This window comes from Perca flavescens, chromosome 8 (assembly GCF_004354835.1).
Source record: "Perca flavescens isolate YP-PL-M2 chromosome 8, PFLA_1.0, whole genome shotgun sequence".
NCBI lineage: Eukaryota > Metazoa > Chordata > Actinopteri > Perciformes > Percidae > Perca > Perca flavescens.
The window spans coordinates 5,093,265-5,113,514 of record NC_041338.1 but is presented as its reverse complement, the minus strand read 5'-3'; the positions used below and the strand labels follow the sequence as shown (position 1 = coordinate 5,113,514).

The 20,250-nt window shown below is 39.5% G+C and overlaps 3 protein-coding genes across 3 annotated transcripts in view; all 3 read left to right on the top strand.

Annotated features, from left to right (window-relative positions):
* Window positions 1-838: 838 nt before the first annotated feature.
* Window positions 839-1,824, top strand: mt2 (metallothionein 2). The gene is made up of 3 exons (XM_028584886.1): window positions 839-951; window positions 1,080-1,145; window positions 1,590-1,824. The coding sequence occupies exons 1-3, from the start codon at window positions 927-929 to the stop codon at window positions 1,679-1,681; spliced, it is 183 nt and encodes a 60-aa protein (XP_028440687.1). The 5' UTR covers window positions 839-926; the 3' UTR covers window positions 1,682-1,824.
* A 2,260-nt stretch (window positions 1,825-4,084) lies between these two features.
* On the top strand, window positions 4,085-5,047 carry steep1 (STING1 ER exit protein 1). The gene has a single exon (XM_028585707.1). The coding sequence runs from the start codon at window positions 4,253-4,255 to the stop codon at window positions 4,928-4,930; it is 678 nt and encodes a 225-aa protein (XP_028441508.1). The 5' UTR covers window positions 4,085-4,252; the 3' UTR covers window positions 4,931-5,047.
* Window positions 5,048-12,139: 7,092 nt separating this feature from the next.
* Window positions 12,140-20,250, top strand: part of nup93 (nucleoporin 93) — a 32,597-nt gene continuing 24,486 nt past the window's right edge. Inside the window, exons 1-3 of the mRNA XM_028584843.1 lie at window positions 12,140-12,333; window positions 14,187-14,367; window positions 15,152-15,269. Of these exons, the coding sequence (XP_028440644.1) occupies window positions 14,189-14,367; window positions 15,152-15,269 (297 nt within the window). The 5' untranslated portion in view covers window positions 12,140-12,333; window positions 14,187-14,188. The remainder of the gene's footprint in view (window positions 12,334-14,186; window positions 14,368-15,151; window positions 15,270-20,250) is intronic.

Genomic DNA, 20,250 nt, shown 5'->3' with positions numbered 1-20,250 from the left:
ATTAGGCCGTTATAATTGTGTAAAAGTGTAAAATAAGTAGGCCTAACTAATGTAAATAAGCCTTCTTATCATGTAAGACAAACAATGAAGCAGATAATTAATGTCCCCTTTGAATAATTAGGCCTAAGCGTAATATTAGGCTATATGTCCGAATATGTCTAATAAAAACAATAAAAAAGAACAATAAAAGGACTATAGCCTCTAATTTAGACACAACTTTTACTGTTTGGTCCATTATGTGTAGCATAGGCCTACGATCCTTAACTCTTTATTTAAAATGTATTATTAACTTTCATGTTGTGAGTAAATAGGGCCTACCTGTAGATAGATAGATAGATAGATAGATAGATAGATAGATAGATAGATAGATAGATAGATAGATAGATAGATAGATAGGCTATACTGTGGATTGAAACTGTGGCTTAATGTACGGCTTTATATGAACGAAAAGCACTGGACAAAGAGTCTAGTGCAGGGAATCAGTCAAATAATATCAAAAATCCCAAACCCAATCATAAGCTATGTCAAATCACACAAATAAACCGGAAATAAAATAAATAAATAAACTTTCGTAACATGTGTTCTACTGCTATAATGGTGTTTTTCTCGTTAATTATTCGTGTCGACGGGGTGGGGTGGGGGGCTCCTCGGGGTCTTGTGATGTTCAGACAACTCGCCAACTCGTCCTCGCCTGGGAATCTCTGCTCTCGTCTCGCTGGTTAACCAACAGGTCGTGTGCACAACCCTCTTTCTTATGTACATGCCTGCGTGCAGAGCGTGACCTGACAGGCGCAGTTTGCACGCGGTCCTGTTGTCCCCAGGACGACATAAAAGCGCCGCCCATTCTGTAGCAGCAACAACACTGACTCGACCGAGAGCCGAGACACATCACCTTCACACGAAGACAAGCGAAATCACCTGAAAAAATGGATCCCTGCCCGTGCTCCAAGGGTAAGTTTTTATTTTTCTTTATTTTTTGGTGACCGGTTATACGTTTATCCTGTGGTGTAGTGTTTTGTTAAACTATATGACATTAGTGGACCACGTGACGCTAATCTGGCTTGATTTTTGTTTTCCAGGTGGAACCTGCAACTGCGGAGAATCCTGCACTTGCACGAACTGCTCCTGCACCACCTGCAAGAAGAGTAAGTCAAATTGCATCCTTACAGAGTAGCCTTTATGGTGTTTTTATTTTCACCCTTTCGGGGTGACTATTGAATGCAATGTACCCCGAATCGATACGATTTTAATATTTCCTCTGCAAAGAGCTTATAGTGATGTAGCATATAATTTTATTTAAAATTCGTCACTTGGTTAATGTTGGGAGTTTTTCTATTGCTTATCTGAAATCAAATTTTTGCATGAAATTAAGGCCGGCCAGGTGCCTGTAATTGGCTTAATGAGCTGCAACCTCAAATTAAACTCAAGTCCCAATGGACTCAATCTTTGCGTTTTCAAAAAATGCTCTGACTTGCGTTGCCATTTCTTGTCCTGAAATTTAGGGTGGCAGTTGTCTGGTCCACCCCTACAATAGACTACAAATTACATAACCACTGATTTTGTCACGAACTACTTTCCTCTTCTTGCAGGCTGCTGCCCATGCTGCCCATCCGGCTGCACCAAGTGTGCCTCTGGATGTGTCTGCAAAGGCAAAACTTGTGACACCGCCTGCTGCCAGTGAGGATCCTCCTGTAACTAGCCCTGTTCTGCCCTTGTGATTGAGCTGATGTGCGCTACCTTTTGAATTATTTGCAGCTGCAAGCGTCTACAGCGAAAAATGCATTTTTGTCTTCAGTATTGAAATAAATGGGATTCCTAATGTGATTTTTGCTGTTGTGGTTTTAGCTTAACGCTGCCAAGCATGTATAGGGTTTCAAGCCTCAGATCTCTTATAAAATCAGCTGAGGTGGTGCAGTGTAAAGTCATCTGACCAAGGTCACACCCTCAGAGGAGAAGGTGGCTGGACAAGGCTGAAGTTCTGTCATTTGACTTTTGGTGTCCAATCGTAACCAGTTATCTCAGGATATTTTACAGTTAAGAGGTCTATACAGCTACCAACAATTCCCAAGAGCATGCAGTGAGGAAAGACTACCTGCTCTGGGTGGGTGGTCCTCTGCCTTGACTTTTTTTTTTTTTTTTTTTTTTTTTTTTTTTGGGGGGAGATGCACAGCCACTCCAGAAATGACCATTATAGCAGAGGTTCTAATGGAATGACATGAGCTGTAGCAGTAAAGAGAACCAACTTAAAACTAGTAGCAGTGGGCTTGTTACAAGTAAGTGCCTTCTGGGAGGGGTAGTGGGTTTATAGCTCCTTGTGTGGTGTTGACAAAAAGGGGCTATTTTTTTTTTTTCTAGAATATACCAACCAATATTTCATTACAAAAAGGTGTAATTTTTTTCATTTTAACAGGCAAGTTCTAGTTGGGCTTCCAGTTCAAGCCAAAGGCTTGTCCAGAAAAGGTCATAAGTAGCCTATGTCACCCAAAAACGGATTCATTTTACCTTAAGTTGTAGGCGTTTAGCAGTACCTGAAAGATTTGCTTAAGTTTCAAACCTTTCTCATCCTTTCAATCCTATCTCGGACCATCATACGTGATTTGAATGGAATTTATTTTTGGGGAGGAATTAAACAATTTTTATGTAGTGACTGCAACAAGATGGGTTTATTTAACTCTTTATTGTACAATAGAAATACAAACAATCAAGGTACAATGTGTTTGTGCATTTGTCAAAAAGTGTTGACTGCTTTGAGGTAGAGACAATAAATAAATATATATATATATATATATAAAATATATATATATATATATATATAACAAAGAAAATAAAAGTACTGGGGGTCTTTATAGTCAAGTAGGGAATGCCAGTCCAACAAATAGTCTCTTGGCGTTTTCCTTTGTCATGCATTTAAGAGATTTTCCAACAGTTGATGTCGGGCTTGACCTTTAAATACTTACACCTATGAATAAAAGTTCAATCAAGTTATTTATCAAGAACTCTAAATTCTTATCCTTTAAAAATATTCCAGCTTGAATTGACATTTCATTGAATATGTCCGTATACCTTTAGATTGAAGCCAGCATTGAAAAGACAAAAGTCATGAATCGGTTCACACTGAAAGAAATATATGTTCAACCGTCTCAATATCGTTCTCACAGAAAACACAAGAGTTACTTTCCCAGTTAAATTTTACATGTAAGAAGTGATTCAATGGATGAATATCATTTAATATTTTAAATGTCACTTCTTTGGCTTTTGGTGGGAGAGGATAGGATAAGGATTGTTTCCTAATCTTTCGTGCCTCGTCATCAGTCTCGGACAACATATTTTCTTTTCAGTTGAAAGGGATAATATTTTGTACATAATACATTTCTAATAAACTTGTTTAGTGAACCGTTTGCTGTTCAAACGGACACCTTCAACACAAAGAGGCCTCTTCTCTGACATAACGTTTGAATGAACCAAAAGTTGTTGGGTCATTGCTTTGTAGGGAATTGGAATGGCTTTTTAACACTTTAGTGTATTCTCTGAACGATGAAGTGAAAATGAAGACTAAATTTGTCACAGAATTCTGTATAGTTTAAAAATTCACCAGATCCATGCATTAATAGAGACACAGTCCAAATTCCTTATTCCATCCAAGTGCCTAAAACAATGACTTCCCTATTGGATAAGATGTAGCCTACCTGTTGTTCCATAGGGGTGTATTGTGATAAGTAAAACTGTGTTTATAAATCAAATTCCAATAGAGGAGAACTTGCTGGTGAAAATCTGATAACTTCTTCTTCTTCTTATATCCGGCTATATAGCCCAGTGTCTATTAAACATTTGAAAAAACAATGTCTTCCCCTCCCGCTTGATCCTACTTCTAAAATACTTTTCAAAGACACTACTTCCAAGCCAAATTCTTGCAATTCTTGGAGTAGATCTTGTCTTTGGCGGTCATAATTTCTACAAGAAATCAAAACATGTTGCACTCTCTCCGATCTGATAACTTGGTTGGCAGTAGATGGGTTTATTTTGACCTGGGCCTGCGCGTAACGTTGTAATCACGCGGAACAAAAAGGAAGACGCTTTTGGTTTCGGGTAGGAAGCGTAAAAGTGACGGACACAGGAAGTGTTTCCTCGTCTTTCTGTGTTGGTTCCGGACGGACGACAACATTTTCTTTAACCAGTGGTTTCGTCGTCATGGCGCTTAAATAGACGCCAACGTTACTAGTATTAGAATACCTTTAAGAGGCTAACGTTAAACATGCCGAAGGTCGTGTCTAGAAGCGTTGTGTGCTCGGACACCAGAGACCGAGAGGAATACGACGACGGAGAAAAGCCTCTTCACGTCTACTACTGCCTGTGCGGTCAGATGGTTCTGGTGCTGGACTGCCAGCTGGAGAAGCTGCCCATGAGGCCCCGGGACCAGGCCAGGGTCATCGATGCGGCCAAACACGCCCACAAGTTCTGCAACGTGGAGCAGGACGAAAACGCGTACCTGAAGAGGGCCGAGGGCATCGAGAGGCAGTACCGCAAGAAATGCGGCAAGTGCGGCCTGCTGCTCTTCTACCAGCACCAGTCGAAGAACAGCCCGGCCACCTTCATCGTGGACGGAGCCGTGGTCAAGTTCGGCCAGGGCTTCGGCAACACCAGCGTCTACAGCCAGAAGCAGCCGGAGGCTCCGAAGAAGGTCCGCGTGATGATGACCAAGCGGACCAAAGACATGGGCAAGTTCAGCTCCGTCACAGTGTCCACCATCGACGAGGAGGAGGAGGAGATCGAGGCCAGGGAGGTGGCGGACTCGTACGCCCAGAACGCCAAAGTCATCGAGAAGCAGCTGGAGAGGAAGGGCATGAGCAAGAGGAGGCTGCAGGAGCTGGCTGAGCTGGAGGCCAAGAAGGCGAAGATGAAGGGCACGCTGATTGATAATCAGTTCAAGTAGAGGAGACTCATTGAGGGACACACTGTGATACAGAGGTTCCCTCTGGAGCAGTGGTGTAGTCTAATGTATTCTAGTGGGTATACTGTACTGTATATATTGGCCAGAATCTACCTTTGGGGGAGGGGAGGGGGGGCATATCATAGTGGGGGGGAATCTGATTGTCCTCCCCCAGGGAAGTTTGGAGCATCAACGACTTCATTTCCTGTATTCGGATACACTTCTATGCACTATTTCACCTTTTTATTTAGCCTATGTGAAGAACAAAAACACAGATGACAATTCAAAATATATCTAAAATATGATGGAAATTATGTTGTTGTGGGTCATTGGGCATTTTTAAGTGGGTATATGGAAATCATGGAGCTTTCTTAGTGGGTATACTGCGTAAACCTGCGTATCACATAGACTACACCACTGCTCTGGAGAGCCTCTTCCACAGCCGACCCAATTACTATCTTTCCTGTACTGGCCAGTAGTTTGTCAGCCAGTACTGGACAGTACTAGTGGACAATATTTGGACATATCAGTAATACAGGACTGATGATTTGTCCAGATGTTTCATATTAAGATGGTGATCTGGTGGTGAGGTTGTATACCTTTTTGTTATATTGTCATTTTGTACAAAAATTAAAAGACCAAAGGAACATGTTTGGTATTTTTTAAGCATTTGTTTTGCGTGTAATATTCCCCATGGTGTCTGTAAATCCTGCCAAAGTCTTCAGTTATTGGAGGTTTTTGAAAAACGTGTGGGTACAGACTTCTTTAAATGTCTTAAATATGACTCTGAATGATAGAATAATCTTTTATTTTTTTTATTTGTTTCATCATTTAATTCTATTAAGTTTACAATCGATTATTAGAAAAATAATCCCCAACAATAATGGAGAAAATAATCGACAATTGATTAAAATTTATCATGACAAATTCTTAAATGTTCTAAATTGAATATCTTTAGGTTTTGGATCATTGGTAGGACAAACCAAGTTACTGCAAGACATCAGCTTAGGCTCTTGTGATGAAGAAGTTTCATTGTTTATGGCATGTCATGTTATAGACTAAATGATTAATTAATAGAAATAGTAATCGCGAGAATCGATAAATGTTGAAAATCATGAATCACAGCCTTAGTGTAGGCCTTTATTCACAGAAGACATTTTGACATGCTACTGTAGGCAAAGCACAAGTGTAAATAATAGAATTTCAATCAGGAGAGACTTCGTGGCAGATATGCAAGACTTTATTTGTTAGCTACATATGCAAAATATGAAATGTACAAAGTCTTTGGAGATTAGACTCCATCGTATAAAATATATAATTGTTTTTAAAGTGGTAGAGAAACCCAGATACATCCCCCCCGATGGAGTCTAGATACTGGTGGTGGCGGTGAAGGAGCCGATGGGAGAAGACCCAGGGTGCCATGGGTGAAGACGACTGGAGGTGGAAGGGGACGAGGATGGTCGCACTCTGTCTGAATTGACAACTGACAGCCGCGGATGAGAGAACAGATTTTAAAGCAGGGATGTCGTGCTGTGATTGGCTTGTGAAATACATGGCCGACACTGATTGGTTTGACTGAAAAGTGAACACCGCAAAACAGCTGATCAGTTTAGGAGAGAGGTGATAAAGTTATAGAAGTCTCCCTGAAAGAATTTACGCCGAGCTTCATTATTGATGACTGAATTCCATTTAGCTGCTTCAGTTCCAGAGTCCTGGTATCGTGCATGCTAGCTCACTGTCACGCTGTCAAGGGGAGCTCCCGAATAGCATAGAGCCTTGATATTCAGAAGTGAAACCAAACTATACAATTATATGGGAATATAATACCTCAAACAATTAACAATACTAAGGAAAAACATATTTTATATTTATCAGCTATATAAGAGACAGACTATTGGTGTTTTCTGTGTCAGACAGTGATTCATGATCCGGTCAGTGTAGGCCAGGGTTACCCGGCCGGTCAGAACCTTGATGTGGGTCAAAACAATACAGGTGTTTAGAGTGGATCACAACTTGGCCACAGCAGACAGGCAACATTGTAGTGTGGTTTAGCAGGGCTACTATACATGACCTTAATTTTCTGACGAAGGTGGTCAAAACTGCATCTAAAATCATTGGGGTTCCACTTGAACCGCTCCAAAATATTTACTAGAAATGCAGCACTAGGTATTATGCAGGATTCTAGTCGTCCTGCACACAATCTCTTCTCCCAGGGCTGAGGTCTGAGCTTAGTTACTATGTTTACCGTGCTTGGATGTTTTTAATCATTATTTATAATAGTTACTTTTTGACCGGTGCTGAAAGAGTGCCAAGGCACATTGTATTTCATTGCTGTGGTACTCTAATAAAATGCATATGACAATAAACTTGAACAAGAACAACATATAAAAGTAGGGCTGCAGATGTAGGCTTTTCTTTCTCTTGGCAAAAAAACTGAAATTTGTTTGAAATGTTTAATGGTTATTCATAAATGCAACTACAAAATGCAATATTTACAGTAATTTCACTGTACATTGCAGAGAAACATGAGTAGGTGATGGCCCAAAAATGTCTACACAATTGAAATGAATTTAGCAAAGTTTTTTTTTTTATAAACCTATAAATATTCGCTGTTTTAAAGGACAAAGGGCCCTGAGAGCAAAACCTTTTTTTTTTCCCCATCTTGAGATTTTAAATTGTCAAGACAGGAAAAGCCTATACTATTAATGATTGCATTGATTGCATTGCATTACATGTTATTGTGATGTGTTTTTATTTCCTTGTAAAGTCTGACGTCTTATTTTAAGTTGGCAGGCATGTGGATCGTCATATTTTGTCCCTTTTGAGCAAATGCTTTCTTGCATTTGCTGCTTCTATTTTATTGCTTTCTGTGTTGTATAACAGAGAAAACAGTTGTACATTCTGTATTATATAATGAAGTAGCTCTGGGGGTTTGTCCCCACATGACTAGAGCTGTCCTGACTAAACAACAGACTGTAGCCTAGAAGCAGCCATTCATCAACCAGCTGGGCTTTGTGATTCAAGCCACAGTCAGGGGTTTCCTGTCATGAGGCAACAGGAAGGGCTTAAGTATGACAAGCCCTTTCTCCATGTGGGGAGACAGTTGCTCACCTAGCCTAATCTAGAGACTTTTGTTTTCAAGAGCGATGTAATGACTGAAAATCCAACTTTAGAGTGGAAAGTGCTCATATTATGCTTTTGGGCTTTTTCCCTTTACTTTATTGTGTTATATATCTTTTTTTTGTGCATGTAATAGGCTTCCAAAGTGAAAAAGCCCAAAGTCAACCCCAAAGGGACTTACCATCTCCAACAGAAAACACTGTTCACACACTGCTCCAAACAGCTCTATTGTAGTCCAGCCTTTACTTCAGAGACAAACGTGGTCACTTTGTAACACACGTTATAATGCTCGCCTAGCTGCTAGCGCAGCACGCCCTCAAACTCTGCTTCTGACTGGCTAATAGTCCTTACCTAGGTACTGCACATGTGCGACTCCCAACAAAGATGGAACAGAAGTGAGATGCCTCACTCTGTAGCTAAAACAGAGAGCTCAACACACAGGGTGAAAAGAGGAGCTGCAGCAGTGTGCAGTACAACAAATATATGGTGTTTTTTGAAAATGTAACCATGTAAACCTATTCTGATATAACCTCTAAATACAATTATGAACCTGAAAATGAGCATAATATGAGCGCTTTAAGATGTGTTTGATAAAGAGCAAAAACTCTAAGCATTTGTGCTGGATGGACAAGTTATTGTGAAATGCTACTACATCAAATTAAAGTAAACATGTACAGAGGTAGTTCAGTGACATCCGAACATGACATCTTTCAAATACACATAAATATGAGAAACATAACAATCTAGTCACCCATCTAAGAAACCACTGAATGTCTGTCCAGAATCAACATGCACAATATTGTATCTATTTTCAAAAGCAAATGTTTTAGACTGCTAGACTTAGAGCTTTTTAAGTAAAAATCTTATATTTTCATTTTTTTTTTAGAATTGGACCCTTCCTTACTTCATACCCCCCTACCACACCCTTACTCGGACCACACGCACACACACACACACACACAGACACACTCTCTCTCTCTCTTTGTGTCCTGTCTATCAACCTCCAGTACTCCAACTCTCTTGACTTTTTTTTTGCATTATGCATTATTAACCTGTCCTGCCAGATAGTTTGTTACACAGAACCATCTGAGAAACAGACATTGGAAACAGGGTTTGAAAAAAAAGGGCAGGCACTTTCAAAAAATACTTGTCAATTGAGTGACAAACCACGCCTGTAGCTGCCAGTGGCTCCTCATAGCACACTGATTGGTCGGAAGCACTGGTGGTTCGGACACAAACGCCATTACTTGAAGCCTGACAAGATGGATTTTCGTGTGATCTTGTGATATCGCGAGAATCCAGCTGCTGTGCAAGATAAAGTGACTATAGGCAGTTCAACAATACTGGGGCAAATCAAGGTACTGCTCATAAACCTAGAAACTAGAGTCTCCAGTTTAACTGTAGTCACGTTAATCTAGACTATATTTACACATATTTTCACATCTAAGGATAAGAATACTGTAACACTGTCTGCTGTTGACTTTGTCAATCTTGCATTGTGTTGCCATCTTGTAATATCTCAGCTCCAATTAGGCATGGGCCGGTTCCCGGTTTCAAGGTATACCGCGGTTTGAAAAGGTCACGGTTTCAAAACCACAAAAAGATTTCCGTCATACCGTTCCTAAGGACTCAAGGTCTTCAAGGACAGAAAGTGCAGTTTAGAAATCCCTCTCCCTGCTAGTGTGCAGTGTGTTTAAAAAAATAAAAATACATTGTGTTCAATGGTAAAAAAAGTAGTTTTTTTTACCCAGACATTTAAAAAATAATAATTTATAGCTGTAATTGCAATACCGTAATAACGTGAAACCGTGATACATTTTTCTCAAGGTTATCATACTGTCAGAATCTCATACCGGCCCATGCCTAGCTCCAATTAACCTCCTTTCACCTCAGTGTACTTGGTGACCTAAAGTTACAGCAACTCTCCCAGCAGGATGTTGAATAGAGATCTGTAGGAGGAAAAAAAAATGGGCTGCAGTGTGACTTTATGTTGATCACAACTTGGCTCCGTTTTCTCAGAACAACAGAATTCACCATAAGCTTTCCCTGTTGTTTTGTTATTTCTTGTTCAACAGGCCTCCTGAGTCTGATTAATTTTTTGTCACTTCTGGTAAAAGATGTGAGCACTGAGTATAATGAATGAGTCATGTGCTTAGTCAAGCTGTAATAATTGAAGTTGCAATCTATTTTTACCAGAAAAAGTAGTATTGTAATTATCCTAACAGAAGAAATACCATAGTCGGCTTTATAGGTCAAATGACAAGTCAAAGACCTGAAAACCTGTCACCTCTTTTTGCCCATTTATAAGTAACCTATACTCTCACATGTTGTATTAACAGGCTGGGCAATATATCAATATTATATCGATATCGTGATACAAGACTAGATATTGTCTTAGATCTTGAATATCGTAACATGACACAAGTGTTGTCTTTTCCTGGTTTTAAAGGCTGCATTACAGTAAATGATGTCATTTTCTGAACTCACCAGACTGTTCAGCTGTTCTATCATTTGCCTTTAATCACTTATTCATTACATCCACAGTATTGATGATTATTTATCTAAAATAAAAAGTGTGAAGATATTCTCTTAAAGCACTAATTGTCAACTCTAGAATATCTATGCCATGTGTCAAACTCAAGGCCCACGGGCCAAATCTGGCCCCTCGCAAGTTTTGATCCAGCCCGCATATCAGTTTAGATTCACAAGAGATTTTGGCCCGCCTAGTTGTGCTCAGAAACCAAAAAGACGGGAAACTCTTTTCAAACTGTAATTATGTGACACTCAAAGCAGAATTTGGCAGATTTGCCAATTTTGAGACTCAGGAATTCCCACAGAAGCAGAGAGTTTTCATATTTAGGCTTTTTCTTGATTTGCAAAACTCAATGATGTCTAAGGAACTTTTTTTTAGGGTTTTATGTTGACATAACTGTTAGTGAGAAAGCTATATGAGACATGCAATAATACAGTCAAATATGTTTGACTTCAATTAAATAAAAGCATGTCAATAAACTCTACATTTCTGGCCCCTGATGTGATTCTTATTTCCAAGTGTGGCCCTTACTGAAGTTGATTTTGACACGATATCAATATTGAGGTATTTGGTCAAGAATATCGTGATATCTAATTTTCTCCCTATCACTAAAAGATTCAACAATATTGAAACAACAGAGAATTGAGAAATACTTGCACTGGTGTCTAAGTAACCTTATAATGTGTCCTGAGTTGTCACGGGGGCTGTTTACGTTGACTGACATGATTTGTAGGTTTTACATTTTTATTCAACACACATCAAAGAACACACAAGCATCCTGGAGTATAGGTTGACTACATATAGTACATCTCAAACATCAAAAAAGATGAAACAAGAAAAGACAGAAAAAGAAAGGTTGATTTGCATAAAATACACATAGAAATATATAAATGAAGTTGGCACAGATAAAAAAAACACAAACAGGAGCAGAGACTTCAACAATAAGGGGCATAAATCAAAACAACAAGAAACGAGATATACGTCTTGCAATTTTACCGAAGTACATTTTAAGCGCTGGGGGAAATAATTTGAAATCATTTATAAAACAAACGAAGGAGGGCTTACTGTTTCTCCATTTGCTACAATGAATATGATAATTACCCAAAAGAATTACCATATTAATCATGTCAGAAAAAGATGAGGCCATTAATTACAGTTACAATGTGCTTTTTCATAATGGACAACGTTTACATATAAAGCACTGAACTTATACATAAAGTCCTCTATTATAACTGTGAAACACTTTGGATTTCAGAACAGCACTTGTTATTACATGGGTTATCAATTGAATTACAGTCAATAATTATTGAATTTAGCAATACTGATTTAACATTTGAATACATTAAAATGTTTTGGATAAAAACTAAATGAGGAATGATAGGAATAACTTTACAAATTTTTATATACTCTCTATTTATGCAATTTAAATTATATTTTCCTAAAAAAGGCCATATATTCCAGAAGGTTGTTACTGCAATACAAAAAAATAATTTACAAACAATCTCGTGCCAATCGTTATAGTGCGTGTACGGCTGTTTGACAAAGTCCTCCCGTCCAACTGGCAGAGCAGCGCGGTGTGTCACATTTAAAGAAGACGACGAAGAAGAAGACCGGGTATCGTCCAATCAGCATCGACCCCAGAAGTGCCGGGGCAAATAATATACTTTCACGCATGTTGTACTACTGCTGAGCCGAGTTTATAACTGTAAACACATTCACCCGAGGAATACAGACAGGACCATACTTACAACAGGTATTACGTTTGTTTGCCCGCAAACAACAACATTTTTTTTTTTTAAATTAACGCAACTGCGAGTATGCTAAATAGTGTTAGCCGTTAGCCATGTAGCCTGCTAGCTAACTCTGGAGCGCCATTCATTTGGGCATAAAGCTAACTAGTGGTGCGTACTAACAAAGCTAGGTCGGAAAAGAAGTGTGTCTAAAAAGGGGTTGTTGTCATACTTTGTTATCTATTTGTCCTTCTCAACAGTTAAAATTACCTCTCCGACTGTCTCTTGAAGGAGCTAACGTAAAGGCGAGTTTCTAAACTTGCTAGCCGAGGCGTTGTGCTAACGCTAAACCAATCTGACAACCACGGCACTCCATGCGCGCGCTGCAATGTCATTCTGTTTATGTCAGCTGTCAGGAAATGTTCTGGTACCTGTAGCCTGTGTCCTTTAAGCCCAATGCTACACATAGTTGCTTCACAATTTGTACGGCATGTGCTTTATACTTGATGCTTTTAATGTGAATGTTTGTGGCAGTGTTCAAATCATAGACTGCATACTGAATACATTATGTTAAATATGACTTGACCACCTCTAGAAACCTTTACATTAAAAACACCAAGTATAGTATAGAACACATTCCATACAAACTGTGAGTTATATGTATCTATATACAGTATGTGTGGTGAAATGAAACACAGAAGAGACCCTTTGAGGGATGGTGGTCAGATATATAGAGCAGCAAGAATATCTAACATGGGTTAATCAATGTTCCATAAAGTCATCTTAGGTGAGTCAGCTTTGTTTCTGATGTGTCCGTTTACCACACTTCTGTAGTCTCAATTTAAGCAGTTCCCTCTTTACACAGTGTTTTGTTGTGTTTTGCTCTGAACTCAAGTGTGTTGGATTTGAAATGCAGCTTTGACCATGGTCAAGGTGCCACCTATTAGTTTGAATATGAAGTTATTTACTATTAATAAATCCTTCATGCTGAGTTCTTCAGTCAATGAATCCTTTAAGTCTGCATCCAAAAAATATCACACCCATTCCCATCACCATTCCTTGGGGTGGCAGTAGCTTAGTCTGTAGGGAGTTGGTTTGGGAACTGTAGGGTCCCTGGGTCAAGTCCCCGTACGAACCAAAGTATGGTGGTGGACTGGTAGCTGGAGAGGTGCCATTTCACCTCCTGGCCACTGCCGAGGTGCTCTTGAGCAAGGCATTGAACCCCCAACTGCTTGGGGCACCTATCTATGGGCAGCCCCCTCACTCTGACCTCTCTCCATTAGTGCATGTATAGGTACTGAGCTTGTGTGTGTGTGTAATACAGGCCTGTGTGTAATAACAGCAGAGTGAAAACATTGTAATTTCCCCTTGTGAGATTAATAAAGTATAAATTATTATTATTATTATTATGGTGATGCTCTGCCAGGCCTGTGCAGCAGCCATCTTATATCATGCCTTGTTTTGGGTTGGGTTTTTTTGTCTGTGAAATACACCAACTGTTGAACATTGCACTTATTGCTTTTCTGAATGTGCTGTTGTATCTTTCTAAGCAGATAAAATATGTCTGTATAATTCTGTATTCATCCAAGTCATTCAAGTTTGTTGTATCCATAAAATGTGAATGTGAAAAATAGCGTAAAAGCGTAAAATGTGAATGCTAAACTTGAAGCTGAAAGTTGTCATTTTAACCTCATAGTCTGTTTCATGTAAAAAACAAATGCTGGAGTACATGATTTAAGCAATAAAGAAAAGGTGCATCAGTATCCAACAAGTAACGTCCTAACTTAGTACTGTATACTGTATCTCCCAGATATATGTAATCTAAATATATTATCTTTGTAGTATTTACTCATACACTCTTCCTCTCTTTCTAGAGGTATGGATGCGGAGGGTTTTGGGGAGCTGCTGCAGCAGGCAGAGCAGCTAGCTGCCGAGACAGAAGCAGTGTCAGAGCTGCCGCACGTTGAGCGGAACCTTCAGGAGATCCAGCAGGCGGGGGAGAGGCTTCGATCCCGCACCCTGACTCGCACTTCGCAAGATGCTGCCGACGTAAAAGCGTAAGGAATACGTCTTATGCACAAAGGGTCATGACCCACAGTCAGGAAATCTCCGTTGTTGTAGTATGTTCCTGTATAGTGTTTACATAACCTACACAGATCCTAATACAAATCCATCTGCTTCTGTAAGTTTAACAGTTATCTGTCATTTTACATTACAACTCACCCGTGTTCGTAGTAGTTCGTTTTTTTATCAGGGGTTGACATTCAAAGCCATTTAATATGATGCTTTGCTGACTTAATAACCTTCTAACCCTGGAAATATTTATGACACCTCCCATAGTTGTCCTGGCTTCCATACTGCATGTCTGAAGATCACACATTTTGATTTTGACATTTACATATAATATTTAGAATCTTAGAGTGGCCATTGATAATATATTACTCAGTACAATTAAAATTGTTGATGAAATGTTAAATGAAACAGCACTTAAGTTCTTTTCACTGATCCCCTGCTACACAAATGCCCAATACAGGCTTCTTGTTTTAAGAAATATGTATGGTAAAGTAACAGTTTCATTGAGTCCTATTTAACCGATTCAATCTTTTATGAATACCAATTGTTTAAATTTCCTTATAAATGACTTAACACAAACACTGTGTATTTTGTTTGAAGTTGGCACAATCTTTACGGAATGAGTAGTACTGCAGTTGTAGCAAAGCCACGTATGCCCTCTAGTGGTTGTTGAGCAAAAAGTTCATTGTCAGTCTTGATCTCAATTTAGTACTTCCATTTCATTCATTCATTCAATTCATTCTCACCACCTCTCTGTCTTACTCTCAGGTCAATCCTCCTTGGTTCCAGAGGTTTAGACATCTTCCACATTTCTCAGAGGTTGGAAAGTCTAAGTGCAGCCACCACTTTTGAGCCCCTGGAGCCGGTCAAAGACACTGACATACAGGTATGAATGATCTTATAGGCCACAAGAGAGTTTATGACACTTAGATAGATGGTTTCACTAGGGAAAGACTCACCAGTGAGTGATTCTTGGGAAATGCTAAAAGAAACAGGCCAATTTAGTTTCAGATATCATCTTAACAATAGAGAGTGATGGAAGAAACCATTTTTGGCTGAGCACACAAAGGGAGAGAGTTTATTGTTTCCATGGATAAATAGGCTTGCAGCTTGACCAACAGGCTCTGTTTTTGTGAACGGTTGAGAAAGGTCATTGTGGTCATGGAAGATGTACTGATGAGCATTTCCTTTTTTTTTTTTTTTTTTTTTTTTTTTTTTTTTTTAAAGGCTTAGCAAATTTAGCTTATTTCACCTGTAGTTTCTTGTGTTACCTGTGTTTGTACTGAAATAAGAGGCTGCTGCGGCTCCGCTACTGACTGCCACAAATTAGTCTGTGTGGGAAACATTGACATATGATACGTGACTCATAATACATGGTTCTGAAGGCTACACTGCGATTGTGTCCTTCCAGTGTACACATGGAACAACATTTTCATACAGAGAAACATAGCTGAACTGTGTCAGAAATAAACTCTTGTCACACATGTAGTTTGTGCGCTGTCATGTTCAGTCAGGCGTAACAAAGGAATAGAGTTGGAAGTCTGAATCTAAAAAATGGTTTACAGTGGTTGGCTGGTGGGCAGCTTTAACTGTGAAGCTGGGAGTGGACTTGTTACATTAGCGTTAAAAGAAGCTCTACTCCATTACCGTTCAAATCAAAGTGGGAAAACGTTAAGTGTGACAATTTGCCTTAAGTGATGTCAGTTGAGTCAGCGTCGGTTGGGGCTGAAGACTGAAAGTTTGGAAATGAAAAGATCTGGGGGTGTGGAGTTAGAAAGATGTGAACTTTTCCAAAACCTCTGTAGCCTGCTCTTTATCTCTGCTTGTGGCTAGTGGCCGCTACTAGCATAACGCACCCAAATCAGGAAGTAAAATGACAATACCTCCGGTTCTGCTGCATTGATTTGAATGCTTTAAAACACGGTCAATTGTGAGCCTGACAAGGTTATAGAAGTGCAATTTCAAATTGGTGCGGATCACAGTGGGTTAGTGAAAGGGTTTGAGCATTTATTTATTTGTGGTGTTCATTTTATTAACAGTGAATAATGCATAATCCTTTACAATGCTCCACTTAGTAATGATTCAAAGATCTGTAGCTCGTCTTTACCGTTTCTTCCACTTGATACTGCTTTCCTTTTTACCTCTCTCTGTCCTCCTCTGCTTAACCTCTCTATTCCTCTGGTTCAGCAAAGTAGCTGCATTTCCCTGAGCTCCATCTGTTTCTCTCTCTTCATCCTTCTTTTTCTATTACCCTGCTTAATCCTCTGTCTATATCTTTTCATTCATTTCTCTCATCCCTTCTAGTCTTTCTCACCTCTTCAGCCATATATGTGGCACCAGTTTTTCTCACTCTTTTTCTTTCTCTCTCTCTCTCTCTCTCTCTCTCTCTCTATCTATCTATCTATCTATCTATCTATCTATCTATCTATCTATCTATCTATCTATCTATCTATCTATCTATCTATCTATCTATATATATATATATATATATATATATATATATATATATATATATATTATATATATTTCACTGTCTCTGCTTTCCTGCTTTTCACTTTCAGTTTTCCAGTTGTTTCTCACTGTCTGCCTTTTTTTCTTTTACATTTACTCATCTTTCATTCTTCTTGGTCAGCCCAGATGTATGCTAACTGACTGACTGGAAGAGCACTTAGCTTCTGGCAATGTGGGGGAACGCACACACAAACACACTCCCTCTCTGCTGCTCTTTTCCCCTTATTGGTTTATAAGAAAACCATACATTACAAAGCAATATCTCATTCAGTAGAATAAATCCGCTGCTGTGTATTCAAAACCACAGCTCCATTTGAACAACCATTTTTTGGGAAGGTGGTGAGAAGAAAAGGCAAGTCAGTATAGCAGCATTGTATTGGCATTCATTTTAAGGCCCATATTACCAGTAATATATTATGTGAATGGTTAATAAAACAAATTTTTAGCATATTGCATTACAAAATATAGGGGTTTCTACTTTTCTAGTTACTCAGTGTATCTGACTAGCTGGCCACAACAGAGGTGAGTAGTCGTCTAATAAGCTGGCTGCTGGCACTTTGGGAATTTTCTTTTAATTAAGATCATGGGAATGATATACAAACAAATTACTCTCAATTGCAAATTGTGACTAATTGTGACTCTAAACTCACTGGGTGTGTTTGGCTGGAGCCAAAAAAATTAATCAGACTCAGGAGGCCCGTTCAACAAGAAATAACAAAACAACAGGGAAAGCTTATGGTGAATTCTGTTGTTCTGAGAAAACGGAGCCAAGTTGTGATCAACATAAAGTCACACTGCAGCCCATTTTTTTTTCCTCCTACAGATCTCTATTCAACATCCTGCTGGGAGAGTTGCTGTAACTTTAGGTCACCAAGTACACTGAGGTGAAAGAAGGTTAATTGGAGCTAGGCATGGGCCGGTATGAGATTCTGACAGTATGATAACTTTCAGCAAAACATATCACGGTTGCGCGTTATTACGGTATTGCAATTACAGCTATAAATTATTATTTTTGAAATGTCTGTGTAAAAAACAACTTTTTTTCAATTGAACACAATGCTTTTTTTTTTAAACACACTGCACACTAGCAGGGAGAGGGATTTCTAAACTGCACTTTCTGTCCTTGAAGACCTTGAGTCCTTAGGAACGGTATGACGGAAATCTTTTTGTGGTTTTGAAACCGTGACCTTTTCAAACCGCGGTATACCTTGAAACCGGGAACCGGCCCATGCCTAATAGGAGCTGAGATATTACAAGATGGCAACACAATGCAAGATTGATAAAATCAACAGCAGACAGTGTTACAGTATTCTTATCCTTAGATGTGAAAACTGAGTGTGATGGAACTATTGACGTCTGAGTTGTGGGTATTATGGGTAATGTAGGTGCCGACAGGGAAGAAGAAAACGTATAGACTATCGCTGGTTTAAACTGTCCACCGCCAGTCCAATAATGCTATTGAAGTGCAATGCTAAAGCAGTGCAGTACTCACATTGATCAACAAGTCAATCTCCTACACTACCCATTACTGACATGGTTTAAGCATTTATTAATTTGTGGTGTTCATTTTATTAACAATAAATATTCCTCTACAATGCTCCACTTTGTAACTATTCAACAAGGATCTGTATGCTTACCCTCTATTCCTCTGTCCTGGTTTAGGGAAGTTGCTGCTTTTCCCTGAGCTCCATATGTGTCTCTGTCTCTCCAGTTTAAATATAGTCTAGATTAACGTGACTACAGTTAAACTGGAGACTGTAGTTTCTAGGTTTATGAGCAGTACCTTGATTTGCCCCAGTATTGTTGAACTGCCTATAGTCACTTTATCTTGCACAGCAGCTGGATTCTCGCGATATCACAAGATCACACGAATATCCATCTTGTTAGGCTTCAAGTAATGGCGTTTGTGTCCGAACCACCAGTGCTTCCGACCAATCAGCTTGCTATGAGGAGCCACTGGCAGCTACAGGTGTGGTTTGTCACTCAGTGCCTGCCCTTTTTTTTCAAACCCTGTTTCCAATGTCGGTTTCTCAGATGGTTCTGTGTAACAAACTATCTGGCAGGACAGGTTAATAATGCAAAATGCAAAAAAAGGTTGAATTTTGCTTTACGTAAATGGGCCAAGGCCATGTAGTCAGGAGTCAGTTGAGTACTGGAGGTTGATAGACAGGACACAAAGAGTGTGTGTTTGTGTGTGTAAGTGTGTAATTTGATGCATGCCCAAGTGATTTGATGCATGCCTCTGCAGTGTCTTCACACACAAATCCTGAAGGAATTGATGTGTACATGATGTGTCAGTAATGGGTGAACACATTAGAGACGATCCTACTATATACTTACTATAGAAAGCAATACAGACACAGAGTCCTAGATTTAGGGCTTCATGGATGTGGGAGTGGCTAGTTATGTACAGAGTAGACCACATTTCTAGACTACATTATGCATTGGTTTGTTAATGTAGGTTTTCATCCTTTTCCTCTCAATGTATCGTTAAAACATGGATACATTTATGTCGCAATCTCACCTCATTTAGATTTTTGAAGTTTGGCCTCTGGTTTTTCAACATTATGATACCCTAACCCCACCCAACCCTAATGCTACCGAGTACCAACACATCTACAGATTCACATACCACCAGCTGTCACCACACGGTAGACATTTTTACAATTAAATCCTTGTTCTATGCGCTGCTAGTTTGGCATTTGTATGGTATGTTCTGTGTGTTTGCTTTGGGTAGCTATTCAGGTAATTCTGGGTTGTTCTTCATCCTAAAATAACGAAGGATGAATAGAAATTTAGAGAGGCTAAAACCAGGAGAAAAGAGAATGTAAAAAGCAGCAAAAGAGGATGGCAATCAAAGGAAAAGATGGACCGAAAAATAAATAGAGCAGTGCTGGAAGAAAAATGGCGACCGGCTGCAATTTTTTTGTCCTCGTCTCACTTTTCACTGTTCCATCTTTCTCTACCAGGGCTTTTTCTCTTCTTTTCCTCACCTCACTCTCTTTCAGCTGGTGCCTCTGCTTACTCTCCTTTTCTCTTTTACTTTACCTTCTTTCTTCTGTTTTTTCCTCCCACTCCCATGTACATCCTTTCTCTCCCTCCCTTTCTTGTCTCCTGCCCTCCCCAACCCCTAACATACACACACACATCCCTCAGCAGTGTAGGCATGCGTTTAGCGGATGCAGTTGGCTAAGCCCAGAGCATCTACCCAGATAGACGAACACTACTGACATAGCGTGTGTGTGTGTGTGTGTGTGTGTGTGTGTGTGTGTGTGTGTGTGTGTGTGTGTGTGTGTGTGTGTGTGTGTGTGTGTGTGTGTGTGTGTGTGTGTGTGTGTGTGTGTGTGTGTGTGTGT